General features: G+C 42.3%; 2 protein-coding genes across 2 annotated transcripts in view; both read left to right on the forward strand.

Annotated features, from left to right (window-relative positions):
* LOC127946068 (uncharacterized) overlaps positions 1–21002 on the forward strand; it is a 431051-nt gene that overhangs the window by 210343 nt on the left and 199706 nt on the right. The gene's annotated exons all lie outside the window — the stretch shown is intronic.
* Positions 135–1255, forward strand: LOC127946077 (putative nuclease HARBI1). Its single transcript, XM_052542391.1, has 2 exons — positions 135–248; positions 343–1255. The coding sequence occupies exons 1-2, from the start codon at positions 137–139 to the stop codon at positions 711–713; spliced, it is 483 nt and encodes a 160-aa protein (XP_052398351.1). The 5' UTR covers positions 135–136; the 3' UTR covers positions 714–1255.

Raw genomic sequence — 21002 nt, forward strand, 5'->3', positions numbered from 1 at the left:
TTTTGTGAATAGGAAATCCTTTCACAGCATTGATGTTTAGGTGAACATAACTTTTTGATATTGTCCATTGACAAACACTCTGCATTGCCAATGATGTGCATTGATTTGTGTAATATTCTTCATCTTATGATTTCAGATGGTCTGCAATGCTGACTGTGTGATCAGCAATGTTGTGGCAAAATGGCCTGGCTCAGTCCATGACTCCAGAATCTTTCGGGCCTCTGAAATCTATCAGTGCCTATCACAAGGTAAGCCACACAACCCCTATTTATAACCATCATGGCTGTGTCAAGAATATCACTGTGTTTATGAGGTAGTAATGATGAGATTTTGTGTTGACAGGTGAATTCTCTGGTGTGTTGCTGGGAGACAGGGGGTATGGCTGCCAGCCTTTTCTCCTGACACCTTTCACAGACCCCCAGGAAGCACAGCAGGCCTACAACCATGCCCATGCCAGGACCAGAGCCAGAGTTGAAATGACCTTTGGCCTCCTGAAGGCACGCTTTCACTGCCTTCACAAATTAAGGGTCAACCCTGTTAGGGCATGTGATATTACTGTGGCTTGTGCTGTCCTCCACAATGTGGCCTGCCTGAGGAAGGAGAGGGCCCCCAGAGTGCCACCAGCCATGGACTGGGACACTCTGGCAATCTTCCCTGATGACGACAGTGGTCGGCTGCTGAGGGACCAATATGTGTTGAATTATTTTAGTTAGTATGTGTGCTTTCAATTTAGGTAAAAGATGTCCTGCTGTGGCAGAGGAAATAGGGTTTTTTTGGGTTGGTTTTTTTACGAATTTGGCCTCTTATGATGTTTGTGCGGTATACTGTGTGTAATACAAGGCTGCAGGGAGGCTACTGCATCCATTCATTTGTCTGTTCAGTTGATGTGTATGGATTTGTCCTGCATTTATTTTAGTGTGCAGACATGCAGGGTGTGTTATATACAGACCTTTGAAAGTTGTAACAAGTAGAATTGTGTACTGCGCCTTTAAGGTGGAACGCACTCTGTTACTCACTCACAGAGTGGGCAGTCGGAATCAGGAGCGCGAGCTGTGAACATCGCATGTATGCGTGAAAGGTCCGTTTTGTTTTTCTGTTGCTCTCATCTTGTTTCTTTTGTTTAGTAACGCAGTTGTTAGTGGAGTGCTTTGCAAACTGCCAATGTGTGCGAATCGACGACGACGACAATAAATCACCACTGTGGAATATCCGTCACGTCTGTGAGTCTTTGCTTATCACTTGCTACAACCATTTAGACAAGCTATCCGGCCCTTCTGATTAAAAGCGTTATAAGTGGCGCCCGAACATTTTGTCTCTGGCCTCGGATCGGACCTTTGGAATTGTCGATCGAGGATATTATCTTTCATTGTGGATTTGCGGACGTTTTTGCATAAGCCACGAGAAGCACGTGGATAATTTGTGCACGGACACGTGAGATCCGTTCAGACAGTTGAGATTCATTATGGCACGTGTGATTCGTTTCGGATCGTGAAATGAGTCATTGATTCTCCAGCGGCTCAACAAAACTGTTCAAGAGTTGCAACTGCATTTGTTTTTTCTTTTTCTTTCTTCTCCTTTTCCAGTTTGGACAGAGAATGTGGGATACTGACTGAATATCTTAGTTCACTAATCACCAGTGACTTGATTCATCTGAATCTTACCGAGATTCGAACTGTTATTACGTGTTCACAGCATCATCAGAACTGTTCAACAGGTTTGACATGAAAGCTTGCATATATATGTACTGTTTTGGGATTATTTTGTGAAAAAAAAAAAAATTGTTTTTTTTTTTATTTTTTTTTTATTTTATTTTTTTTATGTGATTGAAAATATTTTTCTGACTCATTTAGAGAAACATAAACTGGGTTGTTATTTCTACAGTTGATTTTTTTTTTCTTCTCTGTTTTTTTGTTTTGTTTTTGCTCTGATGCTGAGGAGTGCAAAAATAATTAAGACCAATTTGCTCGCATTGTTGTCATAATGTAAAAGTGGTGACAATTGTTGACTTTTGTTGAAACCTACGTTGTGTACTGTTTTACCACATTTACTGAATACCAAGCTGATTTAATATTGCTTATATAGTATACAATGGCCAAATATGTGGATGGTATGACGGATATGACTGACCTGACTTTTCCTTTCGAGTCTGTGCCTAGGAGGAGAGCACCAAAGCCGACTGTCTGCCTGGAGACACAGGTTGAGTCGCTAAGGACTGAAGTAGCAGCGCTGCGAAAATGCTTAAAGGAGTCCCTTGATCTGCAGAGAGGTATTATTGACGATTACAGTCAAAACATGTACACAGCCAATTCAAACCCCTTACCTGCACGTAATGATCCAATTGCCTATTCCACTCCATATGCCCAAACCCAAACTGTTCACATGCCAAAATTTTCAGCAACAGCCGGTGATTGCAACATAGCACCTGAAAATGCAGCAGAATTTTCTCATAATTCACTGCTTAATAGCACAACTAGAGCGCTGGCCTCAGTCTTGAACCAGTCAAAACTCGAGCCCCCTGTGTTCAAAGGTGATGGAAAGGTTCAGCCTGAGGATTGGCTTCAGCTGGTGGATGTTTATAAAACCTCTTTGGGGCTAAGTGACACCCAGATTCTTCTCGAATTACCTCGCTTCCTAGCCAAAGAGCCCAGGAAATGGTTTTCAGTATTGAGTGAACACATCACTGCTTGGACACAATTCCGCACTCTTTTTAAAAGCGTGTTTCTTCCATCAGACAATCAGGAGCACATCTTGAGAGGCATCCTTGACCGTGTCCAAGCGCCTGATGAGCCTTTTCCAACATTTGTAGCGCATCTATTGAGCGAATTCAAAAAGCTGAAGTCTCCCCCAACTGAACAAGATCAAATTGAACTGATTTGTAAGCATGCCTTGGAGCGATACAGAGTCGCGATTTATGGTACAGAGATCACATCAGTCATTGACCTCTTGATGCGGGCACATGAGCTCCATTCTGTTCTTGGCCCAAACAGCCGTAATGAGCCCCCGCTACCAAGGAAGGAACAAGCATGTGACCTTTACTGCTTTAAATGCTCTAAACCTGGTTTCACGTCTCGAAATTGTCCAAACTGTAGCTTTGTGCCACAAGCAGATGTTTTCCCGGGGGTTGCACAGCAGAACTTGCGTACAGAAAGTGGAACGCCAGGTCGTAATCAGAGTAGCGAGAACCAAAACAATAACAACAGGGGTGAGCAGGAAGATAAATATGACCAGCAGAAGGGAAACTTCAGGGGAGGGAGGACATTTCACAGGGGCAATCCTCCCTCCAGAAGGTAAATGTGCCCCAACATTCTCCGGCGTCCACACTTGAGCCGCTCGTCCTGGGTCATTTGGAAGACCCGGCTTCTTCTTCTTTCTGGAACACCCCATTCATTGTAAAAGTAAACCTCTACAACAGAGCGATTGATGCAGCTCTTGATACAGGCGCTTCCCTGTCTGCAATTGGGAGTAATATTATTTCTGGCATTCCAGGAATCGCTGAGAAAATGCAACCATGGTCATCGCCCCCCATTCAGTTAGCCAACAGAGCTTCTTGCAGCCCAACCGGCGTCATTTGGCTTAATGTTGGTTTTCATGGTAAGCGTTTTTACCACAGATTTGTTGTTATCGCTGATCTCGCTTCACCCATTGTCTTAGGGATGGATTTCATGCTGAGAGCTGCAGTCAACATTCATGTTCCATCCAGGACGGTAACCTTATGTGACACTGTCGAGCCAGAACCGTGTGAACTAGCGAGTGAATGGGTGGAGACGCCAGGGGTAGGGCGCATGATGTTCATGGATGTCCAAAAATCTGACTTGAGTGGGAAAGTCGAGGAGGCATGCTTGGGACAGGAACAAAAATCTCAGCTCCTTGCCCTGGCAGAAGGCTTTTGGTGCATGTTTGATGGTCACTTGGGCCATATGTCAATGGCAGAACACATGATCGACACCGGTAGTGCAAAACCGATAAATCTGCCACCTTACCGTACTTCCCCTGAGAAAAAGCAGATAATTGAGAGCCAGATAAAACAAATGATGGAGGAAGGAATAATTGAACCGTCATCAAGCCCGTGGGCTGCACCGGTCGTGATCGTAAAGAAACCTTGTGGAGAACCCAGGTTCTGTGTTGATTACAGGGGTCTAAATCAGCTCACATTGAAAGATTCATATCCTCTGCCCAGGGTGGATGAATCATTAGACTTTCTGTCCCGTGGGAAGTTTATTACCACTTTGGATCTGTCTCGAGGGTATTGGCAGGTGTCCGTTGAGGGGAAGTCTAGACCAAAAACTGCTTTTATATCTCACTGTGGCCTGTTCCAGTTCAAAGTCCTTCCCTTCTGGCTCAGCAATGCCCCCGCAACATTTCAAAGAGTCATGAACACTGTTCTAGCTGGTCTGATTTATAAATGCTGTGCAGTGTACTTAGACGACATCGTAATAGCTTCACCGACCTTTGAAAAACACCTTGAAGACCTTCGGGAGGTTCTGTTGAGACTGCAGACAGCCGGTCTCTCCCTAAAGCTGAGCAAATGTCAGTTCTGTCTTAGTGAGCTCATATTCCTTGGCTACCGGGTCACACCAAATGGTATATCACCAAACCCGGCAAAAGTAAAGGCGGTGACTGAGTTCAGAACACCAAAAGACACAAAGGATGTCAGAGGATTCCTTGGCCTTACAGGCTATTATCGACGCTTCATCCCTGGCTATGCGAGTAAAGCGGAACCACTTTTCCGCCTCATCCGGAAAGAAACAGCGTTCTGCTGGGATGACAGTTGCCAGGCTGCTATGGATTTCTTGACAAAGTGTCTCACGTCAGCACCAATCTTATGTTTTCCAAATTTCACACGGCCGTTCTATATACACACAGACGCTTGCGACCTGGGTCTTGGTGCGGCCCTAATGCAAAAAGACGACATGGGACAAGATGTTGTTGTGGCTTTTGCAAGCAGGACTCTACACAAGGCTGAGAAACCCTACTCCACGCCAGAAAAGGAATGTTTAGGAGTGATTTGGGCTCTGGAGTACTTTAGACCCTATGTAGAAGGCCTCCATGTGACGGTCTACACAGACCATAATAGCCTGAGATGGCTGATGAATCGCCCAAACCCTTCAGGACGTCTAGCGAGATGGTCCTTACACCTGCAGGACTTTGACTTTAGTATTGTGCATAAGCCAGGTGTTCAGAACAAGGTCCCAGATGCTTTGTCCCGCAACCCGATTCAATGCGAGGCTGCCCCAATAGACATTCTGCCAGATTATGCAATCATTGGGGGAATGGATCTTCGTAGCCTGTCCTCAGTTGTGCTGACAGACAAAGCACAGTTGAGACAATTACAGGAAAATGACCCAGTGGTCAGTGATCTTTTATGTGCCCTTAACAGTGCCGGAAATGAGGATGTGGATGAAAAGTATGTAATTCATGATGGTTTGCTGTATGTCAGAGACTCTAAAGTGACTTGTGGACTACATCCAATGAAACAGCTCAAATTCTACGCACCTACATCCATCAGAGGTACTTTGTTAAAATACTACCATGACCACCCTACTGCTGGACACCTCGGAATTACCAAAACATTGACCAGGCTAAAGTTTAGGTTTTTCTGGCCAAAAATGCCAGAGGATGTAAAGACATACGTTACCTCATGTTCCGTGTGTCAGTTGACAAAGCCTAGTCAAAGGAAACCAGCGGGTCTGATGGTCCCAATCAAACCACAAAAGCCTTGGGAATACACTGGAGTAGACTTTGTGGGACCTCTCCCTCAGACGCAGAATGGAAATGAGTATATTATTGTGTTTGTCGACTACTTCTCAAAGTGGGTAGAGGTAAATGCAGTCAGAACAGTGACAGCGCAAGTTGCTGCAAGTAAATTCCTGAGCGAAATCTTTGCCAGACACGGGGCACCGACTTACCTGATTTCAGACCGTGGCACGCCTTTTGTGAGTAACCTCTTTGAGGATGTGGTGGCCGCCCTGGGTACAGAACACAGGTTGACTACGGCATATCACTCACAGACAAACGCTACAGAAAGGGTGAACCGTACCTTGAAAACAGCCATTCGTGCATACGTGGGGGACAAACACACCTCATGGGATAGATACATACCTCAGATATGTTTCGCACTTTGTACTGCACCACATGAGAGTACAGGCCTGTCACCGTCAATGATGTTGTATGGACGTGAGCTTGAGACTCCACTTGATTTGGTCACACAACCGAATGTTGATGGAGTGGATGATCCGGATGTAACATACCCGGAGAACTTGAGAGCTTCCTTACAAGATGCTCATGATCACGCCAGAGTAGCTCTAGAGGAAGGACATAAACGTAGGAAACGATACTATGACCTCAAACAGCGTTCGGTTTCTTATGTTGTGGATGATCTGGTTAGAGTGAAAACACACCCAAAATCTAATGCAATAGTGAACTTTACAGCCAAGCTGGCTCCAGTATACTCTGGTCCATACAGGGTCTCGAAAGTGCTGTCTGATGTTAACTACAGGCTGGAAAAAGTCGATACTGGAGAGGATGTTGGTGTGTTTCACGTTGTGAACCTTCAGCCTTTTCACTCATGGAATACTGCTTTGTCCAAACAAAAACTCTCTGATTATTGTGGGGATGGACAATCAGTGGATGAAGGTGATTCTATCCAATACGGGGCTGGAAATTCTGATGATACTGCCTTAAGTGTTGCTAGAGACTGGTTGATCGAACTACCCAATGACGTTTCCTCAGGGAGCTTACCTGAACGGACACTTGACTGTGCCGTTTTTGCAGACACAGAGTACTCTGATATGAGACGTGACTTTGACACTCACAGATTGGACACAAATGACCCGTTGCAGGGTACTGACCGTTATAACTTGAGACCAAGACGGAACCCCAGAATCACTTCTGACTGGACAGTCAATAGGTGGACTAACCCATATCATACACAAAAGGTTGAAGTTAAGTAAGGAGAGTTGAAACATGGTTTTGTTTGTCACTTGTTGTTTATTGACAAAGGTTCAAGGTTTGATGTTTTGAAAAGGGAAAAAAAAGGGAAAAAATTATTCCATATGTGGGTGTTGCACACAGTTATTTTAGTTTTATTGAACATAAGTGCAATGTACGGACTTGAGAGACTGTACTGGTTGTGCATTGTTTTTGTTTTTTTCACCCTGTAACAGCTTTTCAACTGTGGCATGTATGTATGGTTGTTAAGTGAAACAATAATGCTCCTTGGTTGTGTACGGCTGGGGTCAGCCTTTATTTGACAGGGGGGAATCTGTAACAAGTAGAATTGTGTACTGCGCCTTTAAGGTGGAACGCACTCTGTTACTCACTCACAGAGTGGGCAGTCGGAATCAGGAGCGCGAGCTGTGAACATCGCATGTATGCGTGAAAGGTCCGTTTTGTTTTTCTGTTGCTCTCATCTTGTTTCTTTTGTTTAGTAACGCAGTTGTTAGTGGAGTGCTTTGCAAACTGCCAATGTGTGCGAATCGACGACGACGACAATAAATCAACACTGTGGAATATCCGTCACGTCTGTGAGTCTTTGCTTATCACTTGCTACAACCATTTAGACAAGCTATCCGGCCCTTCTGATTAAAAGCGTTACAATGTGTATGCATCATTTTGTATAATATGCTTTGATTCTGTGCTTTCCATCTTGTAGAGTCACTGTGACTTCAGTTTCGAAAGGAGCTGATAGTTTACCTGCTTTGTTTTGTCCTTATTCAAGAAAGGAACATAATGTTACACATTGTGTTTTTATATTCATATGGAATGTGTATTTGTTTATATGACAGAGTACTAGGGTCCCACTGAGGAAAAAGGATAAAGTCATAAATTTATGAGGCTGGTTCTTTCTGCAGAAAAGCAACATATTCTTTTTACAGTTTTGATAGTTATGACAATGTGATACTTCATATTCTGGCACATCAGCATGTCTTTGTTTATGAAACCATACTGAAGTACAATTTCACGAAATGCCCCACATCTGTCATTTTAACAACTGTCCTCCTTTAAAACAACTGGTTACAATATTATGACTTGTCTTTTTTTTCCCTCTGTGGCCCTAATATTCTATCATTTTATATATAGCCTTATAGTCTATGGGAAATTGTAAATTATCTAATGATAGCAACATCATCTAAAAATCATTATTTATCCAAAATGATTGAAATTAATGATCACAAACGTTTAAATAATGACAGTGGGTCTAGTTATATGTGATAACAATGTATAGTGAGCAGTGAAATAACTATTGGTTTCCATTTGTGGCGACTGCTGACTGACACATGTGTATGTATTGGTATCCACTGATAGTTCACCAAAAATTAAAATTTGTCCATGTTCTACTTTCATAAATAAATCTAAAAAATAAATAAAAAAAAGATATCCAGCACACAAGTTATATTCAAATAACCAAAAACAACAACAAACCAAAAAAAAAAAAAAATTACCCAAAAAAGTAAAAAATAACTTTGTGTAAGCATACATTAATAGCATTTTAAGGCATGGACACACAACTGTTGTCTATGAAGACAACTCAAGCTTAGTGAAAAACTATTTTAACAAAGAAAGTGCATAAAGTGATAAATGCTGATTGTAAATATAACATGCTAACTCAGTGTGTGTATTGGTATCCACTGTTATTGGGACCAAATGTCCCCACGAGGTTGAAAGTAACTAATTACAAATACTTTCTTTACAGTACTTGAGTATTTTTTTTTCTTGAGTATAATTAAATTGTGGTACTTTTATTCAAGAATTCAAAAGTATTCAACTTCACTACATTTATTTTTCTTCAAAATTCCAAAGTACCAAAAAAAAAAAAGAAAAGAAAGAAAAATGTGACAGATTGCAAATGGAGAAGAGCGAGTCGGCATGTTCTATTCAGGGGCACTTTTCAAACTGCTGGGATGGAGCCCTGCACTTCAGACAATAACCAGTCCCTTCAGAAAAACGCTGATTTTTTGTGTGATTGTAACACCAATGAGCGGATGGTATTCAACCATCTGTTCCATATTAATGAATCCTGACCCTTTTGACACATTCTACACTCAAAGACCAGAACGTGAGTTAAAGAAAAAACCAGGACTTTCATTTTACAACCCTCTTACAACATAACTCACCACCCTGGGCGCCGCCATGACGGCAACGTCCTGGAGTGGATAAGAGTTATAACACCTTGGAGACTATCCAGAGATGCGATATCGAACTTCAAAAGGGAAGACAAACACCCCCCCTTCTTGATCGCACATTCCAGTGAAATAGACGCACACACAGTCATGAGACGCACACACACTCAAAAACAGGCACAAGCATTTTTTGGCTAGCCCATGGACTTTTTTTACTTAAACTACCTCTAAATGTATTTTAATGTCTCCCTTTTTGTGCTCAAATGTATGTATGCGGCATAGTGGAATATATGAATGTTACTGTGTGTTTAATGCAAACTTTATATGCATTTAGTTAAGAATAACTCTGTACCTTTGGATACGGGATTGGTAAAATCATAGTTCTTGGTGTCTGTATAATCGTAAAAACACGACTGTAATGAATCTTGATAGCAAATTACAAAAAGATGCATTGTTTCAGAGGAACGATCTTGCTTAAGAAAAATGTTTTGACATCGCCATAAATTAGACCAGTGGGCGGAGATCAGCAAACAAAGAAGATTTTTCCCGCCTTAGTTTGTTTACACTTCATTGGCTCATACTAAAAAATAGGTGTAAACCTAGATTTACGTAAAAGCTCAGGGAAACCTGTATTCTGGGCATTCCGCCAGAGAGAAAAGAGGATTCCCAGCTTTGCAACCGGACTTCAAGAAGTTCTCCGTTTATTCTTCTTTACTTTTCGTTTCATTCTAGTTTTTCTTTATTGTCTTCTGATATTTGACTTCGTTCAATTGCCTTCACGAGCCAAACGAACTTAAGTCTAGTCATCTTTTGGCAAAGTTTACCTTCGCGTTAACCATCGAGCTCGGGCATCATCTGCTCTGGAAAGAACCACGCTGAGGCCGCACGGACCGGACAATTTGAGCGCAGCTACACACAAGAGCCAGATCAAAGCAAGTACTTTCTTATATCGCAACTAAAATTGCTGTTTAAGGTTGTCTAGGCTATTCCATGTTTGTGAAATTATTCAATGACTTGGGGTCTCTTGCAAAGTTAACTGTTTGAAATTGTCACTTTCACTTTCTCTTCCTCTCTCTCTCTCTTTATCTCTCTCTCTCATTTATCTCATTATTATTCTTGTTCGTTTACCTTGTTTAAATTGTATTTTCGTTTTGCTATATACTCATATTTACTCTGTGTGAATTGTAGTTATGTACTCTGTAGTCTGTTTTTATTAAATCCTTTAATTTGCTTGAATTGAATTGTTTTATTGCTCATTGAGATCGAAGTCCCTGAATCGTGTGATCTACGCTACGAGCTTTGTTTTATATGAATTAATTTCATTAATCTTAGTAGTACAGACACAGAAATTTTTTTTTTCCTGATCAGAAGATTAATATTTCTTGGAGTTTGTAAGAAGGGTATTTTTATTAAATTTTGATAAGGAAGTCTAGCATCCAGTTCGCTGGATGAACAGATTGTCTAGGGTAACTTAAATTAATTCTAGTAAAGGTTACCTTTAAATGATTAAATATTCCCTCTTTGGGTAATTTAATATTTGTAAGCAATAAGCACGTTATATTCATAGACTCATGAATATTCACTTCATTTGAGTTAATTATTCCCCAGAAAGTGATTGTTGCTACATGATTGTGGCGGGCAAAAATCCTTGATTTTGCGGCACGTTTTCTTAACAATTGCGATGGAATATGTGGGATATTTTTGCAATTTTATGCGATGAAATTGCGTGAACTTGCAAAAACTGCGGTTTGATGAAAAAGAGAAAAAAAGGTGATTCTCCCAACACCTTTTTCTCACTAGGCTACTACCTTAATGTAAAGAGTCATTTCTTATTATTTAAGTTGCAATCTCTTACTGTAACTTAAATTATTTTACATACTACTAATATAATTAGAACTGTAAGTTTTTGGTACTGTTCTGTAACACAAAAGTGCAATCTTACAACTGTAAAGTTGCATCAACTTCTGAATGAAACTACAACAGTGTTAGTAGCCTAGTGAGGGGGTGTTGTGGAATCACCTTTTTTTCTCCATTTCATCAAACTGCAGTTTTCACAAGTTCTCGCAATATAATCTGGCTCCACTGTTATGTAACAAATCGGGAAACTGCTTTACGCGTTCTTTTGCGCTTATTTGTGTTGGCTAATAAGAATTATTTGCGCGCTTCAAGTTTCACCCTGGTTTCACTCGGGGTTTGCAGATGATGTTCACATCACGTAATTACGTCACTTCATAAGGTTCTCATGGCAATAGGGGAAAATAGCGCTTTACTTGTGTGAAGTAAACGCAACATTTTTCAACTTTCTGCTTATATATATGTGAGTTTTTTGCAATGATGTGACGAGTTAGCTGCCTCCCCACTAATTATCATCGGCAACTCGTCTCAAATCGCCGCCCTTCACCAGGCTCCCGACAGGAGTGGTTGTGTGAGAGAGGAGGGGTGCTGCACGAGTCAGGGCTGGCAGTTTGTGATGGGGCACACCTGATGTAAATTGAGCATCATCACCGCCTCTGTTTAAAAAGCCCAATGTGCTTCTCCTTGCAAGACTGGTCTCTTTCCCGTGCATGCACGCTGGTGTCCTCGTGGGTCCAGGAAGGGTGCGTAGAGGGACTCCCGTGCTGCCTGAGGGACTCCCATACCTATCAATCCCACCCCCTCCCCCCAGACCCCTTTCAGTTTGAATATCAGTTCAACCACTCCACTCAGCACTCACACATCTAGAGAGAAAAAAAGACTCATACATCAGAATGCTGTTCAGTTCAACATTCAACACAATCATCCCTCAACAGCTCATTCACAAACTGGTCCATCTAGGGCTCATCACTTCACTGATCAGACTGTAAGGCCTCAGGCAGTACGGGTCAGCAGTAACACATCCAGCAGCATCACACTGAACACTGGGGCCCCACAAGGATGTGTGCTGAGCCCCCTTCTCTTCACTCTGCTGACACACAACTGCACACTGTCACACAACTCCAACCTCTTCATTAAGTTTGCAGATGACACAACTATAGCAGGTCTCAATGGCAACAGAGATGAGACAAACTACAGGAGTGAGGTGAGCTGCCTATCCGGGTGGCACAGTGACAACAATCTCTCTCTGAATGTGGAGAAGATGAAGGAGATTGTTGCTGACTTCAGGAGAATCCTTACTCAAAATTTTCCTCGGATCATCAACGATGCATCTGTGGAGAGAGTGAGAAGCACCAAGTTCCTGCGTGTGCACATCACAGAGGACCTCTCCTGTACAGACAACACTGCAGCACTGGCCAAGAAAGCTCACCAGCATCTCTAATTCCTAAGCAAACTGAGAAGAGCCAGAGCCCCAGGCAACATCATGTGCATCTTCTACAGAGGCACCATCAACAGTATCCTGACTAGCTGCATCACTGTGTGGTATGGCGCCTGCAACGTGTCCTGACGCAAGTCAATTTAACGCATAGTGAGAGCAGCTGAGAAAATTGTTGGTGTCTCTGTCCCCTCCCTCCAGGACATTTATGGAACCCACATCACCTGTAAAGCCCTCTGCATCGCAGGTGATCCCACTCACCCGTCGCACAGCTTCTTCCAGACTGAAGAAGCTGTGTGACGGGTGAGTGGGAGGACAGGTTCATTCATCAAGCTGTCAGGTGCTCTGCGAACTCTATTAGCATTACCTACAACCCCTTCTAGAGTACTCAAAGTTTTAAGAATCAAATCAAAGTCTGTTTGCTGTCTTAGGACCATATCTTTCAATTTTACAAATTCAGAGAGATAACCACCCGGTTCTCTTCACAAGTAGAAAAATTTTTGTTTCAAATAATTGAGGAACTACTTTACTTGATAAATTTCTATGAGGCTGTCCCTCCTCCACCCAATGCATTGCCGCTTTGTGTACTGTATGTCAAGGATCCTTCCTCACCAACCTCTTTAGTTCTTTTTGAAGAGTATGTTCCTGAATATTTTCATCTTGTAGAACCAACTGTAGTCAGACAACATTGGGGTTAGCTTTTCATACCTTATCCATAAGATCCATCAATGCATGAGAAAACTCTTTTTTTTTCCTCCTTCTGTTTTCGATCCAAAAACTGCTGTTGCAAGATCACATGAGGACAAGAAGTAGAAAAATACAATTCACACAAAACTGCAAATATCTCAGTGGAATTCTCTTAAACTTCCTCAAACCTAAATTTAATTTCAGTCCGAGTCTTCCCCTCTAGATTATCATAAACAAACAAGGCTTTGTTAGCAAAACAACCAATGTACATTTAGCCTACCTACTCACCAGGACCATGTGCACATTCAAACACATACATGAGGTACTACATATACAAATGATGGCTCAATATGTGTCTGCATTAAAAATAGAATGACTTAATTTAATAAAAAGCCTTGTGAAAATGAAGCCAAACAATTGATATTCACTTAGTTTACCTGCTCACCTAAACCATGTCAGTGCACAAAAGAACAGGGAAATGCTACCAGACAGTATGCCTCCACACAAAAAAAGATTGGACACCGTCTCCAGGTCTCCTTTCAGATGCCTGCTTAAAAACTGAAACCACCTGCATGGCTACGCCCTCTACTACTAGCCACCTCCCCGGCTACACTTATGGTCTCATGGCCATGAAAACTAAACCAAAAAGACTCAAACTTACTTTGTGACAGTCATTGCTTAATTTATGCCAGGAGTTATGTAAATGAAAAACAAAGCTGAGATCGATATGAAGCTTGAGTCTCAGACCTTTTTAATGATGTATAAAGTTAATTGCATTATTTTACATTAAAACAAGCAGCAACTCTGAACTAATCTAAACAAAGAACGCTTATGTGCACTTGGTGTCCTCCCGCAGGTTAAGAGAGTTTAAACAAACACTGTAAATACACATTTAGTTAACCAAATTTAACAATACACACTTTAATTCTTTAAAACAGTGTTCCTGTGGCTCAGTGGTAGAACATAGTGTTAGCAGTGCAAAAGGTTGTGGGTTCAATTCCCAGAGAACATGTTAAGTAAAATATGTTAACCTGAATGCACTTGTAAGTGGCTTTGTATAAATGCATACATTTATTTATAAAAGTGTGAGAGAAATAAACAGCAGATGTTCATGTTAACAATTATTTACCTTGAGTAAATGCTACTAATACACATATACATTTGTTAATAAAGTTAATAAAGCAAAAATATTCATGTATATTAATGCTAGTGAACAAAAGGATATGATCCTCCACGCCACTGCTCAATGACGGTGCCTAGATCATTTGTGATCTGTGTCTCAGGCCAATGACGTCACTTCCAGGGAGGCATGCCAAGACCTCTTGTACACACCGCCATCCCATGACTCCACCCCCATGTCAAAACAGTGCCAGAAAATGAGATGTGCAGAAATGTGCAGCGCAAAGGTAAGAATAGTATCACAAGCTCAAACTTGACTGAAATGCATCACAGCTGAACACACTAGTTTTGTGAAGGAATTTACCACACAATTGAATGGCTCTGCGGTGGCAGTACATTCGGTGGTATTACCCATTTTGGTTGTCTACCTACTGTAGCTGCTTATTGGGGGATGGTGAAGGCACCTTCCCCTGGAGGAGGGCCAGGTGGAGAATCTGGAAATCTCGACGAGAGAGCGGTTTTCTCTATTTCTGGGCTCCAGTAGGGTTTGCAGATGGCCAAGCACCAGACCTCACTCATCCTCCTCCTTCGCCAGATGGCAGCAGCAGGTGGTTCGAGAGCATTAACGAAGGCCCTACTCATGCACCCTCTGGCAACCTGTGGAACCAGGTGAGCCTATGCATCCCACACTCACACCCCACTCAGGCCCGCTAACAAGCCGCCTGAGTTGGGTCCCTGTGTTCCACCTCGCTGCCCTACTGTGGGTACGGCTGTGGTTCTGCTGGTCCTGCTTGTACGGTTTCTAAGCAACTGGTCAGCACTACCCAACTCGTCTCGCAGGCTTTTACGAACCATCAGCTCGACTATGTGATTCAGCTCGCCCGGCATCCCCTGAAATTCAGCAATATCCGTTTCACTACAGTAAAAGCCTCCGATGCCCCTATTCTGTGGGTAGAAATCGCAGTCCTACTGGTGAAGGACGCAATAGAGCCGGTCCCTCCAGCCGATATGAGGATGGGGTTTTACAGCCCTTACTTTATTGTATCCAAGAAAGGCTGTTCAATTCAATTCAATTCAAGTTTATTTGTATAGCGCTTTTTACAAAACAAATCGTTACAAAGCAACTTTACAGAAAATTATGTTTCTACAATATTTAGTAGTAGCTAGTAGTTTGTGCACATTTGACAGGATTTTAGAAAAACTAAAAAATAATAATAATACAAGACGTAGTCAGCTAGACGATGAACTATCAATATTATTAATTAAGTTATTATATGATTAAGTCACACATTTAGGAATAATTGTTAGTTCTGTTTGTTCATTCAGGGTTAGCATCATCTGAGGTCCTCTGAGGGTCAGCATCATCTCTTCTCAGGTGTTCTGGATCCAGACTGGAGCTTGTGTAAATCCTAGTTACCACGGGATGTGAATCCCGTGGCAAAACATAGAAACAAAATACAGACATCATTAGCATAGCTGCTGATCCAACAAAGTAAAATTAGTTTAACCCAAGCTAATGAATAAAAATGCACCTTTGATCAGATGCAACTACACTCACAATTAAAAAGATACATTATTCGAATGCTTGGCGAAAGAGATGTGTTTTTAATCTAGATTTAAACAAAGAGAGTGTGTCTGAACCCCGAACATTATCAGGAAGGCTATTCCAGAGTTTGGGAGCCAAATGTGAGAAGGCTCTACCTCCTTTAGTGGACTTTGCTATCCTAGGAACTACTAAAAGTCCAGCGTTTTGTGACCTTAGGGTGCGTGATGGGTTGTAACGTGGTAGAAGGCTAGTTAGGTACGCAGGAGCTAAACCATTTAGGGCCTTATAGGTAAGTAATGATAATTTGTAACTGATGCGGAACTTAATAGGTAGCCAGTGCAGAGACTGTAAAATTGGGGTAATATGATCATATTTTCTTGACCTCGTAAGGACTCTCGCTGCTGCATTTTGGACGACCTGTAGCTTGTTTATTGAAGAAGCAGGACAACCACCTAGAAGTGCATTACAATAGTCCAGTCTAGAGGTCATGAATGCATGAACTAGCTTTTCTGCATCAGAAACAGATAACATGTTTCGTAGCTTGGCAATGTTTCTAAGATGGAAGAATGCAATTTTTGTAACATTGGAAATATGATTTTCAAAAGACAAATTGCTGTCTAATATAACACCCAGATTTCTGACTGTAGAGGAAGTTACAGTACATCCGTCTAGTTGCAGATTGTAATCTACAAGATTCTGTGTAGTGTTTTTTGGTCCAATAATTAATATCTCCGTCTTATCCGAATTTAATTGGAGAAAATTCTTTGTCATCCAATCTTTTACATTTTTAACACACTCTGTTAGCTTAGATAATTGGGAAGTTTCATCTGGTCTCGTTGATATATATAGCTGAGTATCATCAGCATAACAGTGGAAGCTAATTCCGTATTTTCTAATAATATTACCAAGGGGCAACATGTATATTGAAAATAGAAGGGGACCTAGGACGGATCCTTGTGGCACTCCATATTTTACTGATGATAAATGAGATGACTCCCCATTTAAGTAAACAAAATGGTAGCGATCGGACAGGTAGGATCTAAACCATCTTAGAGCCTGCCCTTGAATACCTGTATAGTTTTGTAATCGATCTATGAGTATGTCATGATCTATGGTGTCGAACGCAGCACTAAGATCAAGTAAGACTAGAAATGAGATGCAGCCTTGGTCTGACGCAAGGAGCAGGTCATTTGTAATTTTAACAAGTGCAGTTTCTGTGCTATGGTGGGGCCTGAAACCTGACTGAAATTCTTCATACAGATCATTTTTATGCAGGAAGGTGCTCAATTGAGCAGACACAACTTTTTCTAAAATTTTAGACATAAATGGAAGATTTGAAATAGGCCTATAATTTGCCAGTACACTAGGATCTAGTTTTGGTTTCTTAATAAGAGGCTTGATAACCGCCAGCTTGAATGGTTTTGGGACGTGTCCTAAAGATAACGACGAGTTTATGATATTGAGAAGCGGTTCTTCGGCTACAGGTAACAGCTCTTTCAGTAATTTAGTGGGTACAGGATCTAATAAACATGTTGTTGGTTTAGATACAGTGATAAGTTTATTTAGCTCTTCCTGTCCTATGGTTGTAAAGCACTGCAGTTTATCTTTGGGTGCGATGGATGAAACTGAAGTGTTAGATGCTGTAGAATCTACATTCGCTATTGTATTTCTAATGTTATCTATTTTATCAGTGAAGAAATTCATAAAGTCATTACTATTTAACGTTGGTGGAATATTTGAATCAGGTGGCATCTGGTAATTTGTTAACTTAGCCACTGTGTTAAATAAAAACCTTGGATTGTTTTGGTTATTTTCAATGAGTTTGTGTATATGCTCTGCCCTAGCAGTTTTTAGAGCCTGTCTATAGCTGGACATACTGTTTTTCCATGCAATTCTAAAAACTTCTAAGTTAGTTTTTCTCCATTTGCGTTCAAGACTACGAGTTACTTTCTTGAGAGAGTGAGTATTACTGTTATACCATGGTACAGTACGTTTTTCTCTAACTTTTTTCAATTTGATTGGGGCAACAGCTTCTAATGTATTAGAGAAAATAGTGCCCATGTTGTCAGTAATTTTGTCTAATTCATGTGTATTTTTGGGTACAAATAGCAGTTGAGATAGATCAGGCAGGTTATTTGCGAATCTGTCTTTGGTGGCTGGAACAATAGTTCTGCCCAGACGGTATCGCTGCGACATATAGTTAATATCAGTTATACGCAGCATGCACGATACGAGGAAATGGTCTGTAATATCATCACTTTGAGGTACAATATCTATAGCAGTAAGATCGATGCCATGCGATATAATTAAATCTAGTGTATGATTAAAACGATGAGTGGGCCCGGTGACATTTTGCTTGACTCCAAAGGAGTTTATTAGGTCAGTAAACGCAAGTCCTAATGTATCATTTGTATTATCAACGTGAATATTAAAATCTCCCATGATTAGCGCCTTATCAACTGTAACTAGAAGGTCTGAGAGGAAATCTGCAAATTATTTTAGGAATTCTGTATACGGCCCTGGTGGTCTATACACAGTAGCCAGAGCAAGAGATACATTAGATTTCTTTTGCATGTCTGACAGAGTAACATTTAGCATTAGTATTTCAAAAGAGTTAAACCTGTATCCTGTTTTCTGGGTAACATTGAGAATATCACTATATATTGTTGCAACACCCCCGCCACGACCAGTCTGACGGGGCTCATGCTTATAACAGTAGTTTGGTGGAGTAGACTCATTTAGACCAAAATAATCATTTGGTTTTAGCCAGGTTTCAGTCAAGCAGAGTAAATCAAAACTATTATCTGTGATCATTTCATTTACAATGACTGCTTTTGGTGTGAGTGATCTAATATTTATGAGCCCAAACTTTAAAAATTGTTTTTGTTCATTTACTTTACATTTTTCTGGTTTAATTACGATAAGATTTTTTCTAGATCCTACATTATATTTATATTTATATTTTGACCTCACTATTCTGGGAACAGACACAGTCTTAATAGGTTTTACAGCACAAGTACTTTTATCATTTAAGCGGGTGGAACAAAACTCATCATAATGGTTATTTGAGAATTGACTTACTAGTCACATGGAGCGAAGTGTCCTGGAGATGTTGTCAGAGAGAAGCTCCGCTCCGACTCGACTGGGGTGTAATCCATCAGCGCGAAACAGTCTAGGACGCTCCCAGAAAAGATTCCAGTTATTAACAAATAGCAGTTTCTGTTCTTTACACCATGACAACAACCATTCATTTAAAGCAAAAAGTCTACTGAACCTTTCGTGTCCTCGTCGATACGTGGGCAGTGGTCCTGACACGACGATCGTCGCCGCGGGCGTCGTGCTGCGAACCGTCTCGATCAGGCTCCTGAAGTCCCTCTTCAGCGTCTCCGTCTGCCGCAGCGTGGTGTCGTTAACCCCGGCGTGAAGCACGACCGCTCTCGGGCTCTCGTCGTCCTTCAGGATCGCGGGTATCTGCGCAGAAACATCGAGAACACGAGCACCAGGCAAACAATGAGTGTGCACTTTACCTTCGGCTAACGTAGCACTTACGTGTCGGACGATGGAGTCTCCGATGATCACAGCGTCGCGTCCTGTCTCGCGGAGGGGAGCGAAGCGGTTCTGGATGGAGATCTCGAAGGCAGGAGGGGGAGATGTCGTCGCCCGGGACCCGGCTCGCATCCTCCGCTGTGGATGCACCCAGGGTCCGTGGTGTCCCGGCGTCGCAGTGAAGGACATCTGGGAAGATCGCGTCCTGGGTGCACCGGGCCTGCGCAGAGAAACACACGGAGTAGACGTGGTGGGACTGTTAACAGCACGCTGTATACTTACCCCGGACTTGTGAGCGTCAGCCCGGGATGATTCCAGCGCGGCTCTCCGCTCTCTCAGCTCGGCCTGCCTCCGTTCCAGGTCGCGAATCTGCTTCCCCACGGCCTCGAGCTCGAGCTGCACAGAGTGGAGACATTCATCCGCCATTAAAGCAAGTAACAGTGAGTACAGCAGTGGTAATGTGTGTGAATAGAGTATTAGCAATGTAAGCTCAGTTAGCAGCAACCACGCTTGCTGATGCTAACTGGCTAAAAGCTAATAGCGGACCCGGGAGATCAAAATAAATCTAGTGATAGCGAGTAGCTCTAATTGTTTTTGTTGTAGAATACAATAGAGGATATATTCACGCGTTATATAAACGGAAACGATGGTGTATAAAATAGATTTTTAAGTTAAAAATAGTCAATGAAAAGAATATAGTGACGGAGCTCAAACGCAGTTCAGCCGTCAACAACAAACAGGAAGTGAAAGGCTGTGGGTTATGACCGATCTTGGATCTGTGAGTTTTGAACCGGGCCCTTCATTAGCTACCATTCAAGATGTTGACGCCGAAACGCATCTTCAGGTGCATCCGTCCACAAGATTTGTTTGCAGTGATCAACCTGAAGGACGAGTACATTCATGTATCGATCCTTCCACACCAAAAATGTTTTCTGCAGTTTGCATTCGAAGGACAGTCCCTGTCCTGCAGGCTGTCCCTGTCTCCTCACGAAAGTTGCGGAGGTGGCTTCTTCCCCTCAGAGAACAGGGCGTTCGCATTCTCAACTATCTAGATGACTGGTTGACACTAGCACAATCTCAGGATCAGCTGTGCGAGCACAGGGACCTGGTGCTCCGGCACCTCAGCCTGTTGGGCATTCTGGTCAACTAGGAAAAGAGCAAACTCTTTCCAATCCAGAGGATCTCTATTCTCGTTATGGAGTCGAATTCGGTCAAACAGACAGCACGCCTCACAGAGGAATTCTCACTGTTCACATTCCAGGTTTGCTCAACCGTACAGCCAATGAGCTGTCTCGAGCAATGCTTCTGGGAGAATGGCGACTCCATCCCCTGAGGGTCCAGCTAATTTGGAGACGGTTCAGAGCTGCTCAGGTTGACCTGTTTGCTTCTTCAAAGACCTCTCACTGCCAGCTTTTCTACTCCCTGACTGAGGAAACACTCGGCATGGACAGACTGGCACACAGCTGGCCGCAGGGCATACGCAAATATGCAAGTCTTGCTAGTGGCGCCGTATTGGCCCACTCAGACCCTTGAAATGGAACCTGTTCATCGAATGGTATTCTTTTCGCTGAGAAGAACCCAGAAGATGCCCAATTGCAGTCGTGCTTTCCTTTCTGCAGTAAAGGCTATAGCGAAGGCTGTCTCCCTCCACCCTCAAAGTCTAGGTTGCCACTATTGATGCGTACCATGACCCCAT

The sequence above is a fragment of the Carassius gibelio genome, chromosome A24, assembly GCF_023724105.1.
Source record: "Carassius gibelio isolate Cgi1373 ecotype wild population from Czech Republic chromosome A24, carGib1.2-hapl.c, whole genome shotgun sequence".
Lineage (NCBI taxonomy): Eukaryota > Metazoa > Chordata > Actinopteri > Cypriniformes > Cyprinidae > Carassius > Carassius gibelio.